This window comes from Squalius cephalus, assembly GCF_949319135.1.
Source record: "Squalius cephalus genome assembly, chromosome: 1".
Taxonomy (NCBI): domain Eukaryota; kingdom Metazoa; phylum Chordata; class Actinopteri; order Cypriniformes; family Leuciscidae; genus Squalius; species Squalius cephalus.
In genome coordinates this window covers 54,222,461-54,244,466 of record NC_137122.1, presented here as the reverse complement: position 1 = coordinate 54,244,466, position 22,006 = coordinate 54,222,461, and the positions used below count along the sequence as shown (strand labels likewise).

General features: G+C 36.8%; 3 protein-coding genes and 1 long non-coding RNA gene across 7 annotated transcripts in view; 2 read left to right on the top strand and 2 right to left on the bottom strand.

The window, feature by feature from the left end:
* Nucleotides 1-377: 377 nt before the first annotated feature.
* Nucleotides 378-4,141, bottom strand: mettl23 (methyltransferase 23, arginine). Of its 2 annotated transcripts, none has more exons than XM_079874286.1 (5): nt 3,371-4,141; nt 3,191-3,295; nt 2,085-2,322; nt 1,928-2,012; nt 378-901 (listed from the first exon to the last, which is right to left on the bottom strand). In XM_079874286.1, exons 1-5 carry the CDS (start codon nt 3,458-3,460, stop codon nt 742-744), a joined length of 678 nt encoding a protein of 225 aa, XP_079730412.1. In that variant the 5' UTR covers nt 3,461-4,141; the 3' UTR covers nt 378-741. The 2 variants fall into 2 exon arrangements, with proteins under 2 accessions (XP_079730412.1, XP_079730413.1); XM_079874287.1 differs by having other exon boundaries at nt 766-901; nt 1,928-1,972; nt 3,371-3,492.
* On the top strand, nt 4,013-17,624 carry jmjd6 (jumonji domain containing 6, arginine demethylase and lysine hydroxylase). Its single transcript, XM_079874246.1, has 6 exons — nt 4,013-4,144; nt 7,987-8,375; nt 9,743-10,029; nt 13,156-13,291; nt 14,577-14,715; nt 17,051-17,624. Exons 1-6 carry the CDS (start codon nt 4,016-4,018, stop codon nt 17,180-17,182), a joined length of 1,212 nt encoding a protein of 403 aa, XP_079730372.1. The 5' UTR covers nt 4,013-4,015; the 3' UTR covers nt 17,183-17,624.
* On the bottom strand, nt 17,305-18,189 carry LOC307160321. Its single transcript, XR_013821530.1, has 2 exons — nt 18,122-18,189; nt 17,305-17,436 (listed from the first exon to the last, which is right to left on the bottom strand). It is a non-coding gene; the product is annotated as an uncharacterized lncRNA (long non-coding RNA).
* Nucleotides 18,190-18,339: 150 nt separating this feature from the next.
* LOC307160288 (uncharacterized protein) overlaps nt 18,340-22,006 on the top strand; it is a 46,848-nt gene continuing 43,181 nt past the window's right edge. For all 3 annotated transcript variants that reach the window (XM_079874256.1, XM_079874258.1, XM_079874257.1), the window contains exon 1: nt 18,340-20,494. In XM_079874256.1, the coding sequence (XP_079730382.1) occupies nt 20,180-20,494 (315 nt within the window). In that variant the 5' untranslated portion in view covers nt 18,340-20,179. The remainder of the gene's footprint in view (nt 20,495-22,006) is intronic.

Sequence of the window (22,006 nt, the reverse complement as noted above, 5' to 3'; positions counted from 1 at the left end):
CTGTTCCACTGGGTCCTAAAGTCATTTATCTTTCAGTATGCATTCAGATGCACATGTAGACATTATAAAATCATTTTTTGGTAAAGTTTTAGCATTTTCAGGTTTTTCTATGATAGCTGAAGCATTCCTCACATTCCATTCATTCCTAAGTGGGTCAAATTGACCCGAGAGGGAAGGATTTGTTACTTTTTTCAATTTCAACCACAAAACTACTCAAATTCATTTTTTTGTGTGTGTATTCGTGGTTCAAGTGCAACAAAAGTCCTAGGGTCTTGAACCCGTCTGATGAACACTCATTTTAAACAACAAAATTAAAAAATAAGTTTTGTGTCAAAATGACCCTGGGGAAGGATGAGGGTAAACTTTAAATATGCAATTTTGGTGATCAACTTATTTTATTTCAGCTAGTTGCCAAGCCAACATTTCTTATTTCTTTATTTTAAGTTGTAATAAAAACACTGAAATAATGAATAAAAAACTAATACAAATGACAAACGCACAACAAAATTACAAATATTGAAAATTGAAAATATTGATAAATATAATAGTATCTCAATGATACTTAAATAAAACTGGTTCTTGACCTATAGTGTATATTGGCATAATCTGTCATCATAAACCTGTTTTAAATCTGACATTTTCAAGTGAAGGACTAAAATGTAGAACAGAAATTTATCAGGACATGATATGTTGGAAGGGAAGGTTTAGGAAAAGATTTGTATATTATATACAAGTTTCTCATTAAAACACCTTTCTTGTTATAATCATCATTTGTACAGTATGATTCCCAGGAAGTGTTGATCCAGCAAGATGGTTTTTGTTTGCTTCAAATGTTTCTAGTGGGACATTAATGCACTTCAGATCCCACTTGTGTAACAAAGCATCTATGGACCAGTCCGCACTGCAATAAAAAGAAATAAAAAGTGTATTCATTTTTAACCAAGCATCTTGGATCGTGAATAATTATGAATGCAGAACCCTATTAATATTACATTTATATTTTACAAGATTGCTTTCTGCAGGGTTCCTACAGTTATGGAAATAACAGAGAATTTCAAACTGATTTCCAAGAATGGAAATGAATCAAATAAAATTTTCTATAATATATATTTTTCTTATGTTAATTTTTGAGCTGCAAATTGCTCTTTGTCAGTGTAATCTTTAAAAAACTAATGTTTAAACTCAAACGTATGGAAGCTTGTTTCTGCCACAGAATAAAACATTTAAAAAGGTAATTAAGACATTTTATCTCACAATTCTGACTTTATAACACACAATTACGAGATTATATCTCACGATCCTGGAAAAAAAAAAGTCAGAATTGCGGGATAAAAAGTTGCAAATTCAATTACCTTTTTAAATTTACTCTAAATTTATAACTGGCAATTCTGACGTTTTTATTACAATTGCGAGATGCTTGCAATTGAGAGAATTTTTTTTTTCTTAATTACAAGTTTATATCTTTCAACTTTATTTATCACAATTGCGAGTTTATGATTCGCAACTCTAACATTATTTCTCACAATAACGAGTTTATAACTCGCAATTCTGACTTTTTTCTTAGAATCGTCAAATATATACTTGCAATTGCGAGAAAAAAGTCAGAATCGCAACATAAGTCACAATTATCTTTTCTTAATTACAAGTTTATATCTTTCAAATCTTTATTCTCGCAATTGCGAGTTTGATTCGCAACTCTGACATTATTTCTCACAATAATGAGTTTATAACTCGCAATTCTGACTTTTTTTTCTTAGAATCGTCAAATATATACTTGCAATTGCGAGAAAAAAAGTCAGAATCGCAAGATAAGTCGCAATTACCTTTTCTTAATTACAAGTTGAAATCTTTCAACTTTATTTCTCACAATTGCAAGTACATATCTACAACAACGAAATCAAGCCACAACACAACAAAATCAAATCACCTTCTTTCCTGGTATGTAGTCCAGAATTGAGCATGAGGGTTTCTCCTTACAAGAAAGGAGATGGTCACAAGCACGTCTTCAAAATCTGTCCAAAGCAAATGTTTTGTTTAATATTTAGAAACCTGTGTAACATTTAAGCAGAAGAGAAAAACCTCACCTTCAGGTTCATAGAACACATCTGACCCCAGGATGATGTCTAGCGGTGTCAGAGAGAGGAGCTCCGGCGACACCCGTCCCCAGGTGAGTCCGATCACTGGCACGCTGGGGAGGTTATTGACGTCACAGGAGCGCCTGCAGTTCCTCAGACAGAGGGGGAGTTCAGCACTGTCTGACAACACCACATGAGCTCCACACTTGGCAGCCACCACACCAGGCAAACTCACCCCGGCGCCAAGCTGCAACACAAAAGGACACTGTTTATTACACTCCTATTGTGTTGCGGGTTCATTTGACCCAAATTCAATTTGTTTGAAACATCGGGTAAATGAAGCGAAGTGCCTGCAACCCCTTCAGCCATGACTTATTCACGATACAGCACTAGCCTCTCTTACCTTATTGCTTTTATAAAACGGTTACCACACAATACAAATATTAAAGTCAAAAAATATGTATCAATGCAACTTTAATTTAGTAAAATCACTCAAATCCTTCCGCTGGAAAAAAATAGTCCCTGACCGTGAACAGCAACAGTAGTTACATTATTTCGCCATTAGATGGTGGGAAAGACTGTCTTTATGACTGTCTTTACTGACTTTTTTTTTTTTTGTAACTTTAGTTCAACGATTCAAATAAAGCCTCCCTGTTGTGCATATAAGCTATTAAAACAAAATTACCCAAATTATTTAAAAAAACGATGAGATAATAACAAATTATCTGTATGGCGGTATATATGGCAACAGTTTTCCCCATGGTATCGAAAATGGTATTGAATATCGATATTTTTCAAGGTATCGTATCGAAGTTGGAAAGAAGTTTGATGTTTTCTACAGAAGGTCCAGTTATGATTAAACATTATGAGGTCAAATAAATAAATAAATAAAACAAATAAACGTATGCATTGCTCACAATAAGATCTATAATAAGCATTTAGAAAATAGACAGGGGTGAAATTTCATTTCATGCCAACTTCAACACAGCAGGACTTGGTGCATAAAGCTGTTTTGCATAACTAATGGAGGGGGTTTGACTCCGATTTAATTCCTAAATGTGAACATGAATTGAACATGAATTGTCAAGGCATCAGATATGAGTATGAGTGGGTACCTCAAGAACTGTCTTGTTCTGTAGTTCCTCTCTTGCCATCCACACATACTGTGACAGTACCACCGCACAGGGCCACACATACATGCCATATTGTGAATCAAGAACCTGAAATCAATCAGAATGTTTATTGTCAAATTATTGACAAATTAATTACATAAAGTATAACAAACGTTGTTGTACCTCAGGGATAGACACAGTTAAGGACTGAGAGGCTTCACAGTCCTGAAATGTAAACGATTTCTCTATTAACGTGTGAGAAGATTCGTTCATGGCCTTGCCGATGTTTTATCTTCCAGTACTTGTAGTTGACACAACATTTTCAGCTTTCCAAAACAACATTAAATCAATTTCGCATATCATACTCTTACGTTTAGGCGGTCTCTTTCTCTGGTGATGTTCTATTGGATCTTTAGTCTGCGCGGACAGTGACTCGCACACTCGACAGCCAATCGGCGTTCAAATCCGAAAGTACACTGTGAAACAGCCAGCCAATCAGATTCTTAGAAACGTATACGGGGCGGGAACTAAGCTACAGGTTAGATTGCGCCATACGGCGTGAAAGAAGCTTGCTGCCGCCAGGTTATCTAACTTTAGTTTAATACCGAACCCTTCAGTGTATCAACCTCCCGTCTCTCTGAAATAAACATAACTTGATTCCTGTATCGCGCACAGTACTGTCGGCAGAAAAAGAACTGCACACACATCTACAAAAGGCCTCCAATGACTGACTAGCCACTCTCCGTATACTTTCAGTGCATTGGACTTAGCAATAGCACGCGGGCTAAAAGCGTCACTCAAAGACAAGACGTGTCGAAACGCTGAAGAATGAACCATAAGAGTAAGAAACGGATCAAAGAAGCGAAGCGGAGCGCCAGACCCGAGCTGAAGGACTCGAGCGACTGGATCAAACACGATTACTGCGAGAGCTTCGACGTGTCGCACAGGACCGTGAAGGTAACGTTACTGTTCATGTAACGGAGTAGCGTTACACACACAGGCGTTACACGACGCGGTGTTGTAGTTTGTTGTTAATGTTACACACACACACGCACGCATGTGTCTGTGACAGCCAGTGTCTACGTTGCTCGCCGCACGTACACACTTCCTCGTTTACAAGACACTTGAAAAGTTTGTGGTTTCTAGAACAGTGTGACAGTAACGAGCACTTTTTGATTTTAAGTAACGTTAGGCTAAATAATTACGTAAGCAAATAAATAATGGTCAAAAGTTGGGAAACATTACTATTTTTTATGTTTTTTAAAAAAGTATCTTATGCTCATCTGGCCTGCATTTATTTGAGTAAAATAAATGCAGGGGGAAAAAACAGTAAAAATACTGTACATTTAAAATTGCTGTTTTCTGTGTGAATATATTTTAAAATGTAATGTATTCCTGTGATCAAAGCTGAATTTTCAGTCTTCAGTGTCACATGATCCTTCCGAAATCATTCTAAAATTATGATTTATTATCAATGATGGAGTGCTGCTTGATATTTCTTTGGTACCTTTTATTCAGGATTCTTTGATGAATAAAAAGTTAAAAAGAACAGCATTTATTCAAAATAGAAATATTTTCTAGCAATACAAATCTTTACTATCACTTTTTATCCATATAACACATCCTTGCTGAATTAAAGTATTAATTTCTTTGGGGAAAAAACAACAACTTTTGAGCGGTAGTGTATATTGTTACAAAAGATTCCCGTTTTAAATAAACACTGTTATTTTTAAACTTTTTATTCATCAAAGAATCCTGAAAAAAGGGTCACGGGTTATTAAAAAAAACATATATATTAAGCAGCACAACTGTTTTTCCAACATTGATACTATGAATCAGCATATTATAATGATTTCTGAAGGATCATGAAGACAATAATGTATCATGTGAACAGTAGTTCAAGTGACTATGTCTGTATCTGAAATCGCATACTTATATAGTTGGCGAAAACAGTATATGAGAATAGAATAGTATGTCCGAATTCACAGTAAATCTCCCATGAGGCCACGGGAGAGGATTTATTAATGACAGTGACGCTGGTAGGTCACATGATAATGACAACATGGCGAATGTAGTATGTCTGGATTACATTCACTTTTTTAGCGCTCACACAGTACGTACCTATGCAAATAGTGCCTACTCATGAGAGTATGTGATTTGGGACGCCAACCACTGTCTACCTCTGAAGTGATCAAAATTCATCAGCGAGAGTGGAAACCCTAAAGAGCTTTTAGGTCTTAAAAACTTCTGAAATGTTGTTATTTTCATTTTAGTTACAGTTGTTTTAGTTACTTTAGTAAATTAACAAAAAAAATTAATGATAATGCTAAACATCAAGAATGAAAACCGATTAAGGTCACATCAGCTCTCTGATAGGTGTGAAGCTCGTATGTACAGTAATTGAATCATTTCATATGAGTGTTTGCTTCTGAAAATAATTGTATTGCTAAAAATGATCTGCACAGCGAGACCTGAGCCATCATTGAGGCAAACTGCGCACTGTTGCTCTTTTGCAGACCCGGTCTTGTGCATGTTTTCTGTAATGAGGTTTCTCAGTGGACCTTTGAAAGGTTTTGGCTTGATCTGGAGTAGAAAAAAAAACATTTCTATGTAATTGGTTTGACCTTCGTTTTAATCTGAACGTTGAACTTAAACACATTCAGGAGCATAATAGTTCCTTCTTCATGGTGGTCCACGGGCCTTCAACTTCACTTTTCAATGCTCTGACATTAAAGGGATAGTTCACCCAAAAATGAAAATTAGCCCATGATTTACTCAGCCTCAAGTCATCCTAGGTGTATATGACATTCTTCTTTCAGACGAATACAATCAGAGTTATATTAAAAACAAGTAATAAAAACTCAGTGAGTGTTTTAGTGCAATTTTCTGACGTCATGGGATCACAACACTAAGAGATAGTAAATCTTTTTATGTTTTTTTTTTTTTTTGTGTGCTTTCCCGAGATTAGACCTTCCTTAACATAATGCCGAAAACCCGAAGTCTCTAGGTGGTCTGGTTGAGGAGTAGATAGAAGTGCAAGATTGGTGCGCACAGACGCACAGAACAGAAATCATGAGTTAACAATCGCAATTTTGTCCGTAGGAAAATTGCGCTAAAAAGTCTTATATAGCTTTATAATGGCAGTTTCTGTTTTGAAGTGCATAAAGGTGCATCTATCCATCATAAGTGCACTTTTATGATGGAGAGATGCAGTTTTATGATGGACAGATGCACTTTTATGATGGAGAGATGCACTTTTATGATGGAGAGATGCACTTTTATGATGGAGAGATGCACTTTTATGATAGATAGATGCACTTTTATGATGGATAGATGCACTTTTATGATAGATAGATGCACTTTTATGATGGATAGATGCACTTTTATGATGAAGAGATGCACTTTTATGATGGAGAGATGCACTTTTATGATAGATAGATGCACTTTTATGATGGATAGATGCACTTTTATGATGGAGAGATGCACTTTTATGATGGAGAGATGCACTTTTATGATGGAGAGATGCACTTTTATGATGGAGAGATGCACTTTTATGATGGAGAGATGCACTTTGATAGATAGATGCACTTTTATGATGGAGATATGCACTTTTATGATGGAGAGATGCACTTTTATGATGGACAGAACAGATGAACTTTTATGATGGAGAGATGCACTTTTATGATGGAGAGATGCACTTTTATCATGGAGAGATGCACTTTTATGATGGAGAGATGCACTTTTATGATGGAGAGATGCACTTTTATGATGGATAGATGCACTTTTATGATGGAGAGATGCACTTTTATGATGGAGAGATGCACTTTTATGATGGATAGATGCACTTTTATCATGGAGAGATGCACTTTTATGATGGACAGAACAGATGCACTTTTATGATGGAGAGATGCACTTTTATGATGGAGAGATACACTTTTATCATGGATAGATGCACTTTTATGATGGATAGATGCACTTTTATGATGGAGAGATGCACTTTTATGATGGAGAGATGCACTTTTATGATGTAGAGATGCACTTTTATCATGGATAGATGCACTTTTATGATGGATAGCTGCACTTTCATCATGGATAGATGCACTTTTATGATGGATAGATGCACTTTTATCATGGATAGATGCACTTTTATGATGAGAGATGCACTTTTATCAGATAGATGCACTTTTATGATGGAGAGATGCACTTTTATGATAGATGGATGCACTTTTATCATGGATAGATGCACTTTTATGATGAGAGATGCACTTTTATCAGATAGATGCACTTTTATGATGGAGAGATGCACTTTTATGATAGATGGATGCACTTTTATCAGATAGATGCACTTTTATCATGGATGGATGCACTTTTATCAGATAGATGCACTTTTATGATGGAGAGATGCACTTTTATAATGGATAGATGCACTTTTATCATGGATGGATGCACTTTTATCAGATAGATGCACTTTTATGATGGAGAGATGCACTTTTATAATGGATAGATGCACTTTTATGATGGATGAATGCACTTTTTTGAGTTTCATACTGATGGTTGCAATTCACTGCCATTATAAAGCTCAGAAGCGTCAGGGTGTTTTTTAATATAACTCCGATTGAGTTCGACTGAAAGAAGAATGTCATACACACCTAGGATAACTTCAGGATGAGTAAATCATGGGGTCATTTTCATTTTTGGGTGAACTATCCCTTTAATGTACGGTGTTCTGTAAAGCTGCTTTGAAACGACATTTGAAAGGCTCTATAGAAAATGAAACCAACTCTACTGTCATTGTCCAGGACAACGTGGAGCGAGTGGACACCCTGCGCCTCAGTCCAGAGGAGTTCATCCAGCGCTTTGAGAAGCCGTACAAGCCCGTGGTTCTGCTCAACTGCCAGGAGTCGTGGCCCGGGCGGGACAAATGGACCTTGGAGCGACTCAAGCGCAAGTACCGCAACCAGAAGTTCAAATGTGGCGAGGACAACGACGGCTACTCTGTCAAGATGAAAATGAAGTACTACGTGGAGTATTTGGAGTCGACCCGTGACGACAGCCCCCTCTACATCTTTGATAGCAGTTTCGGCGAGCACGCCAAGCGCCGCAAGCTTCTGGAGGACTACCAGGTGCCCGTTTTCTTCAGGGACGACCTCTTTCAGTTTGCGGGGGAGAAGCGACGCCCGCCGTACAGGTAACGCATCCTTTTTGCCCATCACTTTTCAGTTTCGTCTTCACTGATTTAGTAAAAATGGAAGTTAAACAAGCTGCTAATGCCACTTACTGGCCACAAATTAGCTACTCTTTGGTGTCCCATTACTTTTAAGCATTAGAGGCATAAATTCCATGTTGCTTGGTGGTTTGGGGGTTTAATTTATTACTTAATTTCTAATGCTTCTCTCACTACAAAAAAGACCACAAACCACCAGAACAGTATAACATGGCATGAAAACTTTGTAGTTTTAACATATTAAAAATGTAAAGTTTATTTCTAGAAAGTAAAGCGTAATATTTAATACTGATTTTAGACCTATTCTTATAATATAGTATAATTAGATCAACTTTATTGATCCCCAAAGTGGAAATTCAATATAATATAATATAATTTAATTTGTTAGTATTAAATTAGTAGAAAAGGGGTAAATAATACAATTTCATATAATTAATTTTTAATATTTATTTCACTCGTTGAAAAGTGAAAAACAATATATCATATAGAGGTCGAGCAATATTGGATTTTACCGATAACGATAACTAATTTGGACTGAACCTGCCGATAACCGACTCATTAACTGATGGTTTTTAAAACTGATCCTGAATCAAAACCAAACATTCAAAGTAGTGCTGAACTTTATTACACAAATAAACAGCATTAGAGCTGAAACAACTAGTCGACATTATCGACAACGATAAAAACATTTAAACAATAAAACATTTTTGACAAATAATTTTGTCGTCAACACCAGAAACGCATAACAAGAATAGCAATGTACAGTGAGAGATTTACAATATTATTTACAAGCCATTACTTTTACAATTAATTGGATAACAGCATTTCAAAAATTTGAATAAAATATATCGTCGACCTCTAATATAATGTAATACAATATTCTTTTTTTTGTGCTATTTATTAGATTTGTTGAATAAAATAGAATAGAATTAGATCAATTTGATCCCTTAAAGAGGAAATAAAATATAACATAATATAATAAGCTTTATTGATTCCCCCCCCCCCCTCCCAAAAAAAAGAGTAAATGTATTAATTATATTATAATGTAATGTAATATAATATAAATATTTTTGTTATTTAATTGGTCATACATTTATTGAAAGGGACAAAGATAATAGAATGGAAAATTGGATTGATCCCCCAAATATGAAATTCTCAACGATGTGATATAATATAATTATTTTTGCTATTACATTTGTTGAAAAGGGAGGGAAAGTTATTTGTTTGTGTTTTATAAGCGTTTCAGAGCCTAATTGTACCCTACCGGTGGACAGTAGCTAACGGTCAATGTGTTTTCAGTCCATTTAGGCTGTTTTTCACTGTTCACCCAGGTGGTTTGTGATGGGTCCTGCCCGCTCTGGAACAGGCATCCACATCGACCCGCTCGGCACGAGTGCGTGGAACGCCCTGGTTCAGGGCCACAAGCGCTGGTGCCTGTTCCCCACACACACGCCCCGTGAGCTCATCAAGGTGACGCGAGAGGACGGGGGAAACCAGCAGGACGAGGCCATCACCTGGTTCAACGTCATCTACCCCCGCACACAGCAGCCCACCTGGCCAGCCGAGTTCAGACCCCTGGAGGTGCTGCAGCACCCGGGCGAGACCGTGTTTGTGCCCGGTCAGTTCTCAATGCATATGGATTTAATACAAATTCTATATTTATAAAAAAAGAATAGTAAGCATAAGTTTACAAGTGGTTAATTAATAAAAAGAAATTAAGAGCCACAAACCTGTATATTAAACGCAGTCCATTTTTTAAGTTACACTTGGGTTAAAACAGAACCCAACTCTATATTTCAGATGCACACAATTAATTGACAGGATTTTGATGCAAGATGAAAAATTGTTGACAAAATCGGAACAGTCGCATGCCTTGATCAGGTTATTTTTTGTTTAAGATAAAACAAACATAAAATCTCACAGCATTAGCTGTAACGGTGGAGGGAAACTAATACTGGCTTTTGGGTGATAGATAAATAAATATGGAAAAAAATCGATTCGTGGCCTTTGAGAATCGATTTTGAATCGACCACATTTTAAAAAACGATTCATCCAGGGTGTCCGCAGGGTCTTAAAAAGTATTAAAAGTTGATAAATCAATTTAGAGAAAAGTAAACCTTAAGTTTTAAATGCCATTTTCCAAAATGGGGATATAAGACAGATTTGGGGAAGAATGTCTACCGCTGGCATTGATCCTCGAGTTTTATACTCACACTGAGCGTAACACTGCATCCCACAATGCAATCCACTTTTCGTTTCACAACTTCTGAAGTCATAAATAGGAACGGTGTTTTTCCTCTCCAAACGTGCAGCGCTTCTTTCATAGCACGTGCCGTTTCATTGTGCGTTTGTTTTGTTGGGCTGCCACTGGTCTTAAAATGCTTTACTGACATGTTAAAAATCTTTCACCATTTTATGCTCCTGTAGATTATCAGTTATACTATTTATTATGATATTTAGTTATATTTAGTGCTGAAGTAGAAAGATGTGTCTTCTAGGGCTGTGAAACCATTAATCGCGATTAATCGCATCCAAAATAAAAGTTTGTTTACATAATATAAATGTGTGTGTATTGTGTATAATTATTTTGTATATATAAATACTCACATGCATGTGTATATTTAAGAAATATTTGCATGTATATATATATTTATATATAATTCATATTTTATTGTATATAAATAAATATATATATATTTTATATTAAAGTAACACATTTAAAAAAAATATATACATGTGTGTGTGAGTGTATTTATATATACAAATTAATTATACACAGCACACACATTTATATTATGTAAACACAAACCTCTATTTTGAATCCGATTAATGGTTTCACAGCCCTATTGTCTTCTAAACAATGCCTCTCTACATATCTTCAAACCACATGGTATTTATGAGACTGGAGCGGCTGTTCAGGCTTTGCAAGACTTGTTTATTGACGTTAAATAGATGTAGGCGTTTCACAGACTTCATCTGAGTACAATTTATCTGCTCATTTTAGTGTAAAACTAGGTATTATGAAAGCGGGTGAAGTGCAGAAGCCTTCTACTCTTAAAGGGATAGTTCACCAAAAAATGAAAATTCTGTCATCATTTACTCACCCTCAAGTTGTTTCAAACCTGTATGAATTTCTTTCTTCTGTTGAACAGTATTTTTTTTTTTCCTACTATGGAAGTCAATGGGTGACTTAACTGTTAACTTAATCAACTGTTTGGTTACAGACATTCTTCTTTAAAATATCTTCTTTTGTGTTCAACAGAAGAAAGAAATTCATACAGGTTTGAAACAACTTGAGGGTGAGTAAATGATGACAGAATTTTCATTTTTTGGTGAACTATCCCTTTAAGCGTCTATATTCATAAAAAGAGATGGATGAAAATTCAAGAGGAAGCAAAGCAAAAAGGACTCGCACGATTGACTGTGACGTCACATCTGAACAAAACGGATCCGAACCCAAAAACCATCTGACTAATACAGAGTTGACTTTCAAACTCGCTTTCAAATGTTCACGTGCATTTATTTACATTTAGCAGATGCTTTCATCTAAAGGTAGCAATTTTAGAGTCCTAGTTACTTTGTAAAACAGGTTATCAGTACAATCTATGCAAATTGTAATTACAGTGCTTATTATATTATAAAATTATAGCATTTTATAAAAAGAAATGTTAATTATACGCAAGCGGCAGAGATGTAAAAGGATAATAATGCAGTTCAAATCCACAGTTTCCACCAAGTTTCAACCACAATTTGGTCAAAATGATCACAGTATTGTGTTGTGTACCCAATCATTTCTTCAAGTATGTGTAGCACGACGAATATACTCTTGTGAAGACGACCCCAAAGGCGCATTTAAAAATGAAAGAGAAAAATGACCATTTAACAGGGGTCGTACAAGGTGTTTAAAGTGCTTGAAGTACTTGAAATTTAAGTCCTGGAAAATCCTTGAAAACAGCCATATTTATTAAAAGGTTTTGAAAAGTGCTTGAATTATTGAAAGAAAATATGTAAAATTAGTGTTTAATTTTATTGATAATGATCTTTTCATGCAAAATTAATGCAGCAGCCCATCTAATATATATATATATATATATATATATATATATATATATATATATATATATATATATATATATATATATATATATATATATATATATAGTTCCATTTCACATGATATTGCTCATATAAATTTCCAAGTATATGATACAGCTTTAATTCTTCAGGGCAATCGTATATTCATGAGAAGAAAAATCTTTTAATAAGAAAGCGATATCTTTGTCATTGTATCCTTTCAATGGTTAAAGCTAACACAGTCATTGCAAGTGCTGCACTTTATTTGTACCATTTTGTTTTTTTAGCCATTTTTATTGATCCATTTACCTTTTTTGAATTTGAAAGATAATAAAGATATTGTTTAACAAGTTAGATCTCTGAATGTAGTCCTTGAAAACCAAAAAAGTAGTGCTTGAAAAGTCATTAAGTCCTGGAATTTTATTTTACAGTATTTGTACGAACCCTGATTTAAAATAAAGCAACACAAGTAGTTAACAATACATATACTAAAATACAATAGTTAAATAAATATGAGATCAAATAGTTTATAAATACGAGTAATTAGCATAACAATACAATAAATAAATGCAATATAAAAGCTAAGGAAACTGAATCATCACACAAAATGCACTTATTATTGAACCCTCACTGGAACTGTGGTTGTGTGTGTGTGTTGTGTTTTTCACAGGCGGATGGTGGCATGTCGTCCTGAACTTGGACACGACTATTGCTGTGACCCAGAATTTCGCGAGCACCACGAACTTCCCCATCGTGTGGCACAAGACGGTGCGAGGGCGGCCCAAGCTCTCCCGCAAGTGGTACCGGTGAGAGATCTGTTCACTGACCACTTTCAGATTACTTTTAACTGTAGATGTTATTGTGTTGGCCTTGCTCTAGACATTATTAGCTGCTTTTCCACTGTCGGGCCAAACCGTTCTCTTCTGCGTTACCGTTTCTTTCCATGATAATGGAGCTCTTTTGAGTGTATTACAAATGCAACTCATTAAAGAGTTTACAGACGATATGAGATGTAAATAGAGGCCGCGTTATGGAGGATGATCAGATATTTCTGCTCATTTTATTATTAACTTGTGCTTACTTTGCTCAAATCGCACGCTTGACCAGCTACAGAGAAACCGGCAGACATGTGACCAATCCTGAGTGGCGACGTCACGTATTTTACCAGCACGGTTAGACAACAGTCCGGTGAAGTGGAAATGCATCTAGAACCGTTCGGCCCAACGACGATAGTTAAATTAAACTACAACTCAAACATTTCTGTTGTTTTAAATCAAATAAACATTAACTGAAAAAATATGTAATATCTTGAAATTATTTGATTTCATCTAGTTGCCAAGGAAACATTTCTCATTTTCATTTAGTTTAAATTTTTTAGTTTAACTAACTTGATGTACTAAAATAACTTAAACTAACACTGAAATAAAAATTAACTACATGGACATATTAAAAAAAAAACTATAAAAATGTAAAAACAAAAAAAAATTACTAGAACTTTAAAATGAAAATGATAATGATAATATAAAAATAGAAATGAATTCAAAATATTCAGAACTATTATAGTATAAAATGAAAATATAAAATAATAACTATAATAGTATAATTCTCTCCACAACAAACAATTTTATACCTAATAAAAAAAGGTTGTTGTTTTTCTCCAAAGAAGAACTACATGATTCTGGATAAATTGATAATCACAATTTTTTGTTGTTGTTTAAAACAGAGATTGTGATTCTCCTGCGATTTTAAAATAACACGTAAATGCCTCTCTCTGGCCCAGCGGCAGCGCCAACGCAAATCTGAATGTTCGCTGTGATCGTACTTCTCAAAGGTTTAACAGACAAATGGTGAATGGTTGTCATTTAGGAATAAGATCGCGTGGGTGTTTGAATCGAGATCTTTTAAGGATTAATCATGCAGCTCTAGTCAAAAGTTAGTGTATTTAGTTGCCAATGAAAGTGTCAGTGACACAGTAAGAAGAAATTAGACGTGTGAAGAAAACAAAGTAAAAAATCTTGTTTTATTTCCAGTCATCCAGTCAAGCTGTAAGTGTGAAAGCATGACTGTTTCTTTTGATGGTTTGAATCTCAGGATCCTGAAGCAGGAAAGGCCAGATATTGCTGCTCTGGCGGATAAAGTGGACCTGCAGGAGTCGACGGGCATCGCCTCGGACAGCTCCAGTGACTCCTCGTCCTCTTCCTCCTCCAGCTCCTCCGACTCGGGTTCAGAGGTACAGCATCGTCCTCTAGATCCACACACGCACACACACCTCCATCAGATACACCTGCTCACAGACAGACCCATGTGACCAAGCTCCACATCTAACTAAGCCTGGGCAATATAGATAAAAAAATTCGGACATTGTTATCATCAACATTAATAATTGAATCGTTTAAAGCACTTTTGCGTTCCTACTGCGGTCCATCTCCTGCGTTCAGTAACCATTAGAGATGCACCGATTGATCGGCTGGTGACCGGAATTGGCCGATTTTCACGTGATCGGCCGTGACCGGCGACCGGCCGGTCAGTCTGACAAATGCCGATTTTATGCCGGTCAAATGCACTCGTGCGCCGCATGATTAACATCGCGCAACATCAGCATCACACGTGCACACGGAACACACATGTAAAAAACCTCGTGAATTACGTCCGTTCAGACCGCAAGCGCGTATTTTTTTCGCCGTGCATGTTCACAACGGGAGCAGGAGCAGCGCGTGATCGTCAAGCAGGAGCGTCGCGAGCGTTTCGGCGCCGAGTCTATTTGCTGCACTGCTCACGCTCAATTAAAGGGAAAGCACACTTTTGATGGACAAAATAGCCTAAATAGGGTTTCACAAAAAAAGTGCCCAAAATGCACAGAATTTGAGTGTTTTAACAAGAACTGGAGTAGGCTATGTCAGAAAAGAAAACGAAGACTAATATTTATAGAAAATGTACCCATTTAAACTTTTTATTATTCAGTTTGTACAAGTGATTGCAATAGGCCTGTGTGTGTGTGCTTTGAGAAATATCTTTATACTGCAAGGCTATATTAGGCTATAAGTGGTTAGAAAAAATTAAATCGGAATCGGCTAAAATCGGTATCGGCAGGTCAAACTTAATGAAAAATCGGAAATCGGAATCGGCCCAGAAAATTGTAATCGGTGCATCTCTAGTAACCATGCCTGCAGATTTGGAGAAAACACTGACTCGAATCACATTGTGTACTGTTATTATTTGGCAAATTCATGGTCAGAAATGTAAGATATTATTCACAGTCCTCAAAGTTAAGTTTTAATGATGCTGTATCTGTGTTTTCTATACACATTGTTATTAATAGTAATATTTTAATACTTATTAAACGTTTGGAGGTTTTTAAATAAATTAATAATTTTATTCAGCAAGGACTCATTAAAAGCAGATTTCAACATTGATAATGATCAGAAATGTTCTTTTGAGCATCAAATCATCATATTAGAGTGATTTCTGAAGGATCATGTGACACTGAAGACTGGGGTAATGATGCTGAAAATTCAGCTTTGATCACAGGAATAACTTATATTTTACAATATATTTACTCAGAAAACAGTTATATGGTAATAATGTTTCTCAGTATTACTGTTTTTACTGTATTTTTGATCAAATAAATGGAGTCTTGGTGAGCAGAAGAGACTTCTTTCAAAAACATAAATCTTTCAGAGCCCAAACCTTTGAACAACAGTGTGTGTATTAATAGTAATTTACCAGTGCTTGTTATTTCTGGACTATATTTACCAAAAAATGATCATTTACAGGTAGGCTACGAGTTCTCCACTTGTGATTTGTGTGGTTAACGCTAACGGTTAATTGATTAATTGATCTCTGATTTAAATGACAATGGATTACCATATCATAACCACGAGTTTCAATGCTCTAATAACTCACTCAACCAGGCCCCGCCCCCTTTATTTTGCATATTCATTATTTAAATTAGGATTATTATGACTTGTTCGTTCCGAAAGAAAACTCCAGACTACAATGGAGGCGTTTCAGGGAATTGAGAAACAGTGTTACTGATATAGAGAATAACTCCCGCTGGAGGGACTTTGCAACTTTACACACTAAAGACAGTTGAACACGTAAAAAAGCAGAATAGGTTAATGCAAGAAATAAGATGCAATATGAATCTAGATAAACATAATCAGGGTATGTTTTCAGCATTGAAATAGTTAAAGGGCACCTATTATGACTCTTTTCACAAGATGTAAAATAAGTCTCTGATGTCCCCAGAGTGTGTATGTGAAGTTTTAGCTCAAAATACACAACAGATCATTTTTTACAGCATGTTTAAATTGTATTTTTTTGGTGCTCAGAAACGCGCTGTTTTAGTGTGTATCCCTTTAAATGCAAATAAGCTGCTGCTGCCGGCCCAGGGGGCGGAGCCTCACGAGCTCGCGCTCAGAGCCAGGACAATCTCATCTGATAATATCAATGTTTTCAGCAGTGAAATAGTTAAACATTTTTGATTGTATGCATTTTATGAATTAAAAAAAATTGCAATGAGGATATTTTCATGTTTTGATGAGATTTTGTCATTCCTCCTGAAGGCTGACTCGGGCTCCGAGGCCGACGCCATGACCCATCGCAGAAAGAAGAGGAAAACCTGTGGCCTGATGGGAAACGGTGACATCACAAGCCAGGACGACTGCGTGAGCAAAGAGCGCAGTTCGTCCCGGTGACGTCTCCCCGTCACCCTCGCGATAACAAACTCAGCCTTAGTGCGCCTTTTCAGATCAACGAGAACAAGTCACCCAAATATGTGCGGGGAAAGGAGGAGAACCCTTCTAGCGTTGCCTTTGCCTTTGATGTCACACTCTGGACGTCCCAGTGCCAAGGTCACTCATCTGCCGTTTTTATATTTCCTATATCACGCCCCGTCTGAGGTAGTACGGCTGGACCTGATGCGTGTGATGCTGCCTTCAGCTCTGTGAACCTAGAACATCGATTATCTTATTACTGATTCTTGAGCTGTTTCTCTCTCTCTCAGTTAGCAGAAAACTTGCCCATAGTACTTAAAACTGTTAAACGGCTGTGATTTGTGCTGCTTTTTTCCCACTAAATCATTAAGTCACACAATTTTAGAGAAGAATTGATTCTAAAATGCTTAAGGTTTAATTAGAAGCCCTCTAGTCGTAACTACTATGAATGCAGCGTCCGGTTCGGTCCGGTTTGATCCGGTTCGATCCGGTTTGATCCGGTTCTGGTTTAACACTTCACACTTGAGTTCGGTGGTTAAATGAGCACATTTGTGGGATTTGACTGAAACGGGGAGGTGTTGTTCTGTTATAAACCTTCTGTGACTACACTAGAGGGCGCTAATGCTTATTTATTATACAGTGCACTATGAGCCACACAGGAGAGGAAGGGGGAGAAGTGACTAACCTGTAATGTCTTAAAGTTTTGAATTCGTTTTTTTTTTAACAGAAGGTAATGGCGTTAATCCAAAACTTGGTAACCTGTGATGACCTACATTTGTTTCAGGGCTACAATAATGGACTTTTATGTTGTGATTGGACGTGAGGCGTTGGTCAGAGTGAGTGTTGTTGAAATGTTTGTGACGGTAACCACGTGTAACGCATCAAAGAAGAAAGATGTGGTTGAAAAGTGCCTATTTTTACCTGATGTTTGTTGCTTTGAGCTCTCGTACTTCTCATATCTCGTTTCTCAGCTGCGGATTTGAATGGCAAATATTAAGATTTAAAACGATGGACTGAAGCCTGCCGTTCTTGTTGCTTCAGATCTGTGTTTTCTCTCATTTGATGCTCTGTCTTCTTCAGTGGCTCGGTCATGTGATCAAAACAAAATGAATGATGATGATTGTTTAATAAAAGTTTCTATGTATTTGTCTTGGTGCAGTCATTGTCTTTGCATATCGCAGATTGTCTATGGTGTGATGTTACATCCAGTTCACCATGGCTGATTGATTACTTTTGACCCTTACGTAACTATAATTCCTCTTAATGCGTCATTGTGGTTATTTATGACAAGGTAAATTAAAAAGGGTTGACGCACCAACCACGTAAACCAGTGGAATAAATACTCCCTTTTATCCCAGAACTTTTAAAGAGCTAATTTTTCAATAAATGTCTTGAAATTATTAATATACTTGTTTTAGGTTACTTTCTGGACACCACACATGAAAGAGTGTATTTAATTCCATTTAACTCCACTTATAAAATGACATGATGCAACTTCCACAAGGATATATTTAAAGTCATCATGAAATCAAAATGGTCAATTATTATTTGTTTTAATGCAGTATTGCTGTGTATTATAAATGATTTATCCTTGCACATCATTATTCGTTTAAAATCGTGTCCTCGTAATCTTTAATCACAATAACGTCCTCTCTTCTCTGATGATGTGTTTACTGGCATGAGGGCGGGGCAACCTGTCACTCACATGAGATCAGCCAATAGCAAACCACAACCATCCAATCAAATCCCCAAGGACAAAATCAAGCCCCGCCCTACATCTGTTCTTGTTCCAGAAGTGTTTCACTTGGATACAGTCACTATAGAGAAGAAAGGACTATCGCAACTTCCATTTCATGCGAAATTTAATTATTAAACATGATTTTAAAACTTGTGAATCTAAACTTTTGTTGGAAAAAAAAAATGCTGTATTGGAGCATTTATCTGGAATAACATCCTTTTGTTAAGAAAATATAAAATTGTTCCTTTTAATTTTTTTTTAATTGTTTTTTATGTAATTTATTCATGCTGTTGAATAGAGTGATGATTAAACTGCAGGAAAAAAACTATTGCACTCTAAAATAAACATCATTGGAAATATCCACTAAAATCTGCATCAAACCCCATTATAAGGGCTATTTACATGGCAGTCCTCAGAAGAATATAACTCTATATATTAGTTAGTAAGTTAGTGTACTTTATTGTCCTTTTTCAGGAAATTTGTCTTGGACTCAAAGCTGCATTAGTACACAACATACATACATACATACAAACAACAATATATGCACACACAAACCAAACAATAGTTAACAATAGTAAATAACAAATGAAACTATTTTCCTAAAAGATTTATACGTTCAGTAGTACTGTGTTGTTCCATCGCTATAATAATCATACATGTTCCCTTTTAAAATATAGGGGAAAAACATAGGAAGAAGAGCCCAGTGTTTCGTCAAAAACATTTAAATTGCTCCTTTAAAAAGGTGGGCTGTCCTGTAGGGAGTGACGCTGTGTTGGGAGTCATTGGTTGCGTCTTAAATCCCAACAAGCTTCCTAACTAGCATTTATGGGCATCAGCCTGACCTTTAGTTGCGCTTGTATATAATATCAGGTTTATGTTCAATTATTTTTATTAGCACTATTGGGCTATATTATAAAAAATAAAATAAAAATTGTTGAAATGTTACGGATTTTCTAAAAAGCTGCTACATAATGCATTTAATTTCATTTGTTTTGAGCGTCTTCATTAGGCTATCACGCTCCAGACTGCTGTCTATGTAGGCAGCTGACTAGGTTTTAAGACACGGCCCTTCTGGAAAGCGTCTCTCGCACATGGGCTTCATGAGATCTCTCGCTCAGACGAGCTGGAACGGGACGAGCTGAGGCGCTCACTAATCCGTCCGCTTTACATGCCACAATAAACCGCTCAAACATACAGTTTCACCGTAATAACAACAACAACATCATCAACCGCAGGCAATCATGAATATAGACGTACCTGTTATTTTGTCCGCACTTTTCTTTACGATTATTGCCATTGTAATTGCATCGACGTTCCTGGCGAAGAAACCAGCGCAAAAAAAAGATCAGAAACAGAAGCAACACGAGGAGCGATCAGAGCGGGTTACTGCGCATCAGCAGCCCAGAGAGGAGCGACCTTCCCCGGCTCCGGCTCCTGCTCCTGCTCCTTCCCCCGTGCAAGAGGAGGTGGTTATTGAAAAGAAAAGGGAAGAGCTCGTTCCAGTCGCTCCTGTTGTAGAAGCTGAAGTCATCGCGGTGCAACAAACACCTGTACAGGTGAGATGCGCGCTGGGATTCTTTTGCGCTGTATTTTACTTATTTAGTTTATGTAAATTTATGTAGTCTGGAGTAAATTTGGCCTCGAGTAAATGACACGCCGTCTGATCAGCTAACAGAACGTTAAACGTTCTTACAACTTTAGAAATATTTGAAAGGAACTTTAGCTAACGTTGTGGCAAGGTTCTCTCAAAGTTTTCTCCGTTGATAAGAAACATTCGTTCTGATCTGGTCTTTAATAATGTTCTCAAAAAAGTTGGCACAAAAACATTGTTCATGTCTTTAGCCTACCTGAAACGTTTAGTTGGATGTGCGCCTAACGGTTTTTTTTTTTTTTTAATGTTACGTTTGTTTTACGTACAGAGAACATTGAAGAGTAACAATCCTATAATGTTTGCAAAATGACCGATTGGAATGTTCCCTTAACGTTTGCATAACCACGAAAAAAAGTTTTAAAAACTTTTCAGTGAACATTCAGAAATAACGTTTTTGTAACTTAATGGGAACGCTAGCAAAACTCTCTCGGAACATGTTGCTCGTGATGTTTAGAGAAACGTTCTTAGAACAACATTGGAACGTCTTTAATGGTGTATTTTGGAATATTATTTAATATACAGCACTTTTGGGATGTGGTGGAATGGGTAATCATGGAAGTGGAGCCAACAAATCTGCAGCAACTGCCATCCATCCACCCATTCACCCATCCGCCCATTCACCCATCCATCTATTCACCCATCCATACATCCATCTATTCACTCATCCACCATTCCATCCATCTATTCACTCATCCACCCTTCCATCCATCTATTCACTCATCCACCCATCCATCTATTCACTCATCCACCCATCCATCTATTCACTCATCCACCCTTCCATCTATTCACTCATCCACCCTTCCATCCATCCATCCATCTATTCACCCATCCATCCATCCATCCATCCATCTATTCACTCATCCACCCATCCATCTATTCACTCATCCATCCATCCATCCATCCATCCATCTATTCACCCATCCATCCATCTATTCACCCACCCACCCATCCATCCATTCACCCACCCATCCATACATACATCCATCCATCCACCCACCCACCCATCTACCCACCCATCTACCCACCCATCTACCCACCCATCTATCCATCCACCCATCTATTCACCCATCCATCCATCTATTCACCCATCCATCCATTCACCCACCCACCCATCCATTCACCCACCCATCCATCCATCTATTCACTCATCCACCATTCCATCCATCTATTCACTCATCCACCCTTCCATCCATCTATTCACTCATCCACCCATCCATCTATTCACTCATCCACCCATCCATCTATTCACTCATCCACCCTTCCATCTATTCACTCATCCACCCTTCCATCCATCCATCCATCTATTCACCCATCCATCTATTCACTCATCCACCCTTCCATCTATTCACTCATCCACCCTTCCATCCATCCATCCATCTATTCACCCATCCATCCATCCATCCATCCATCCATCCAT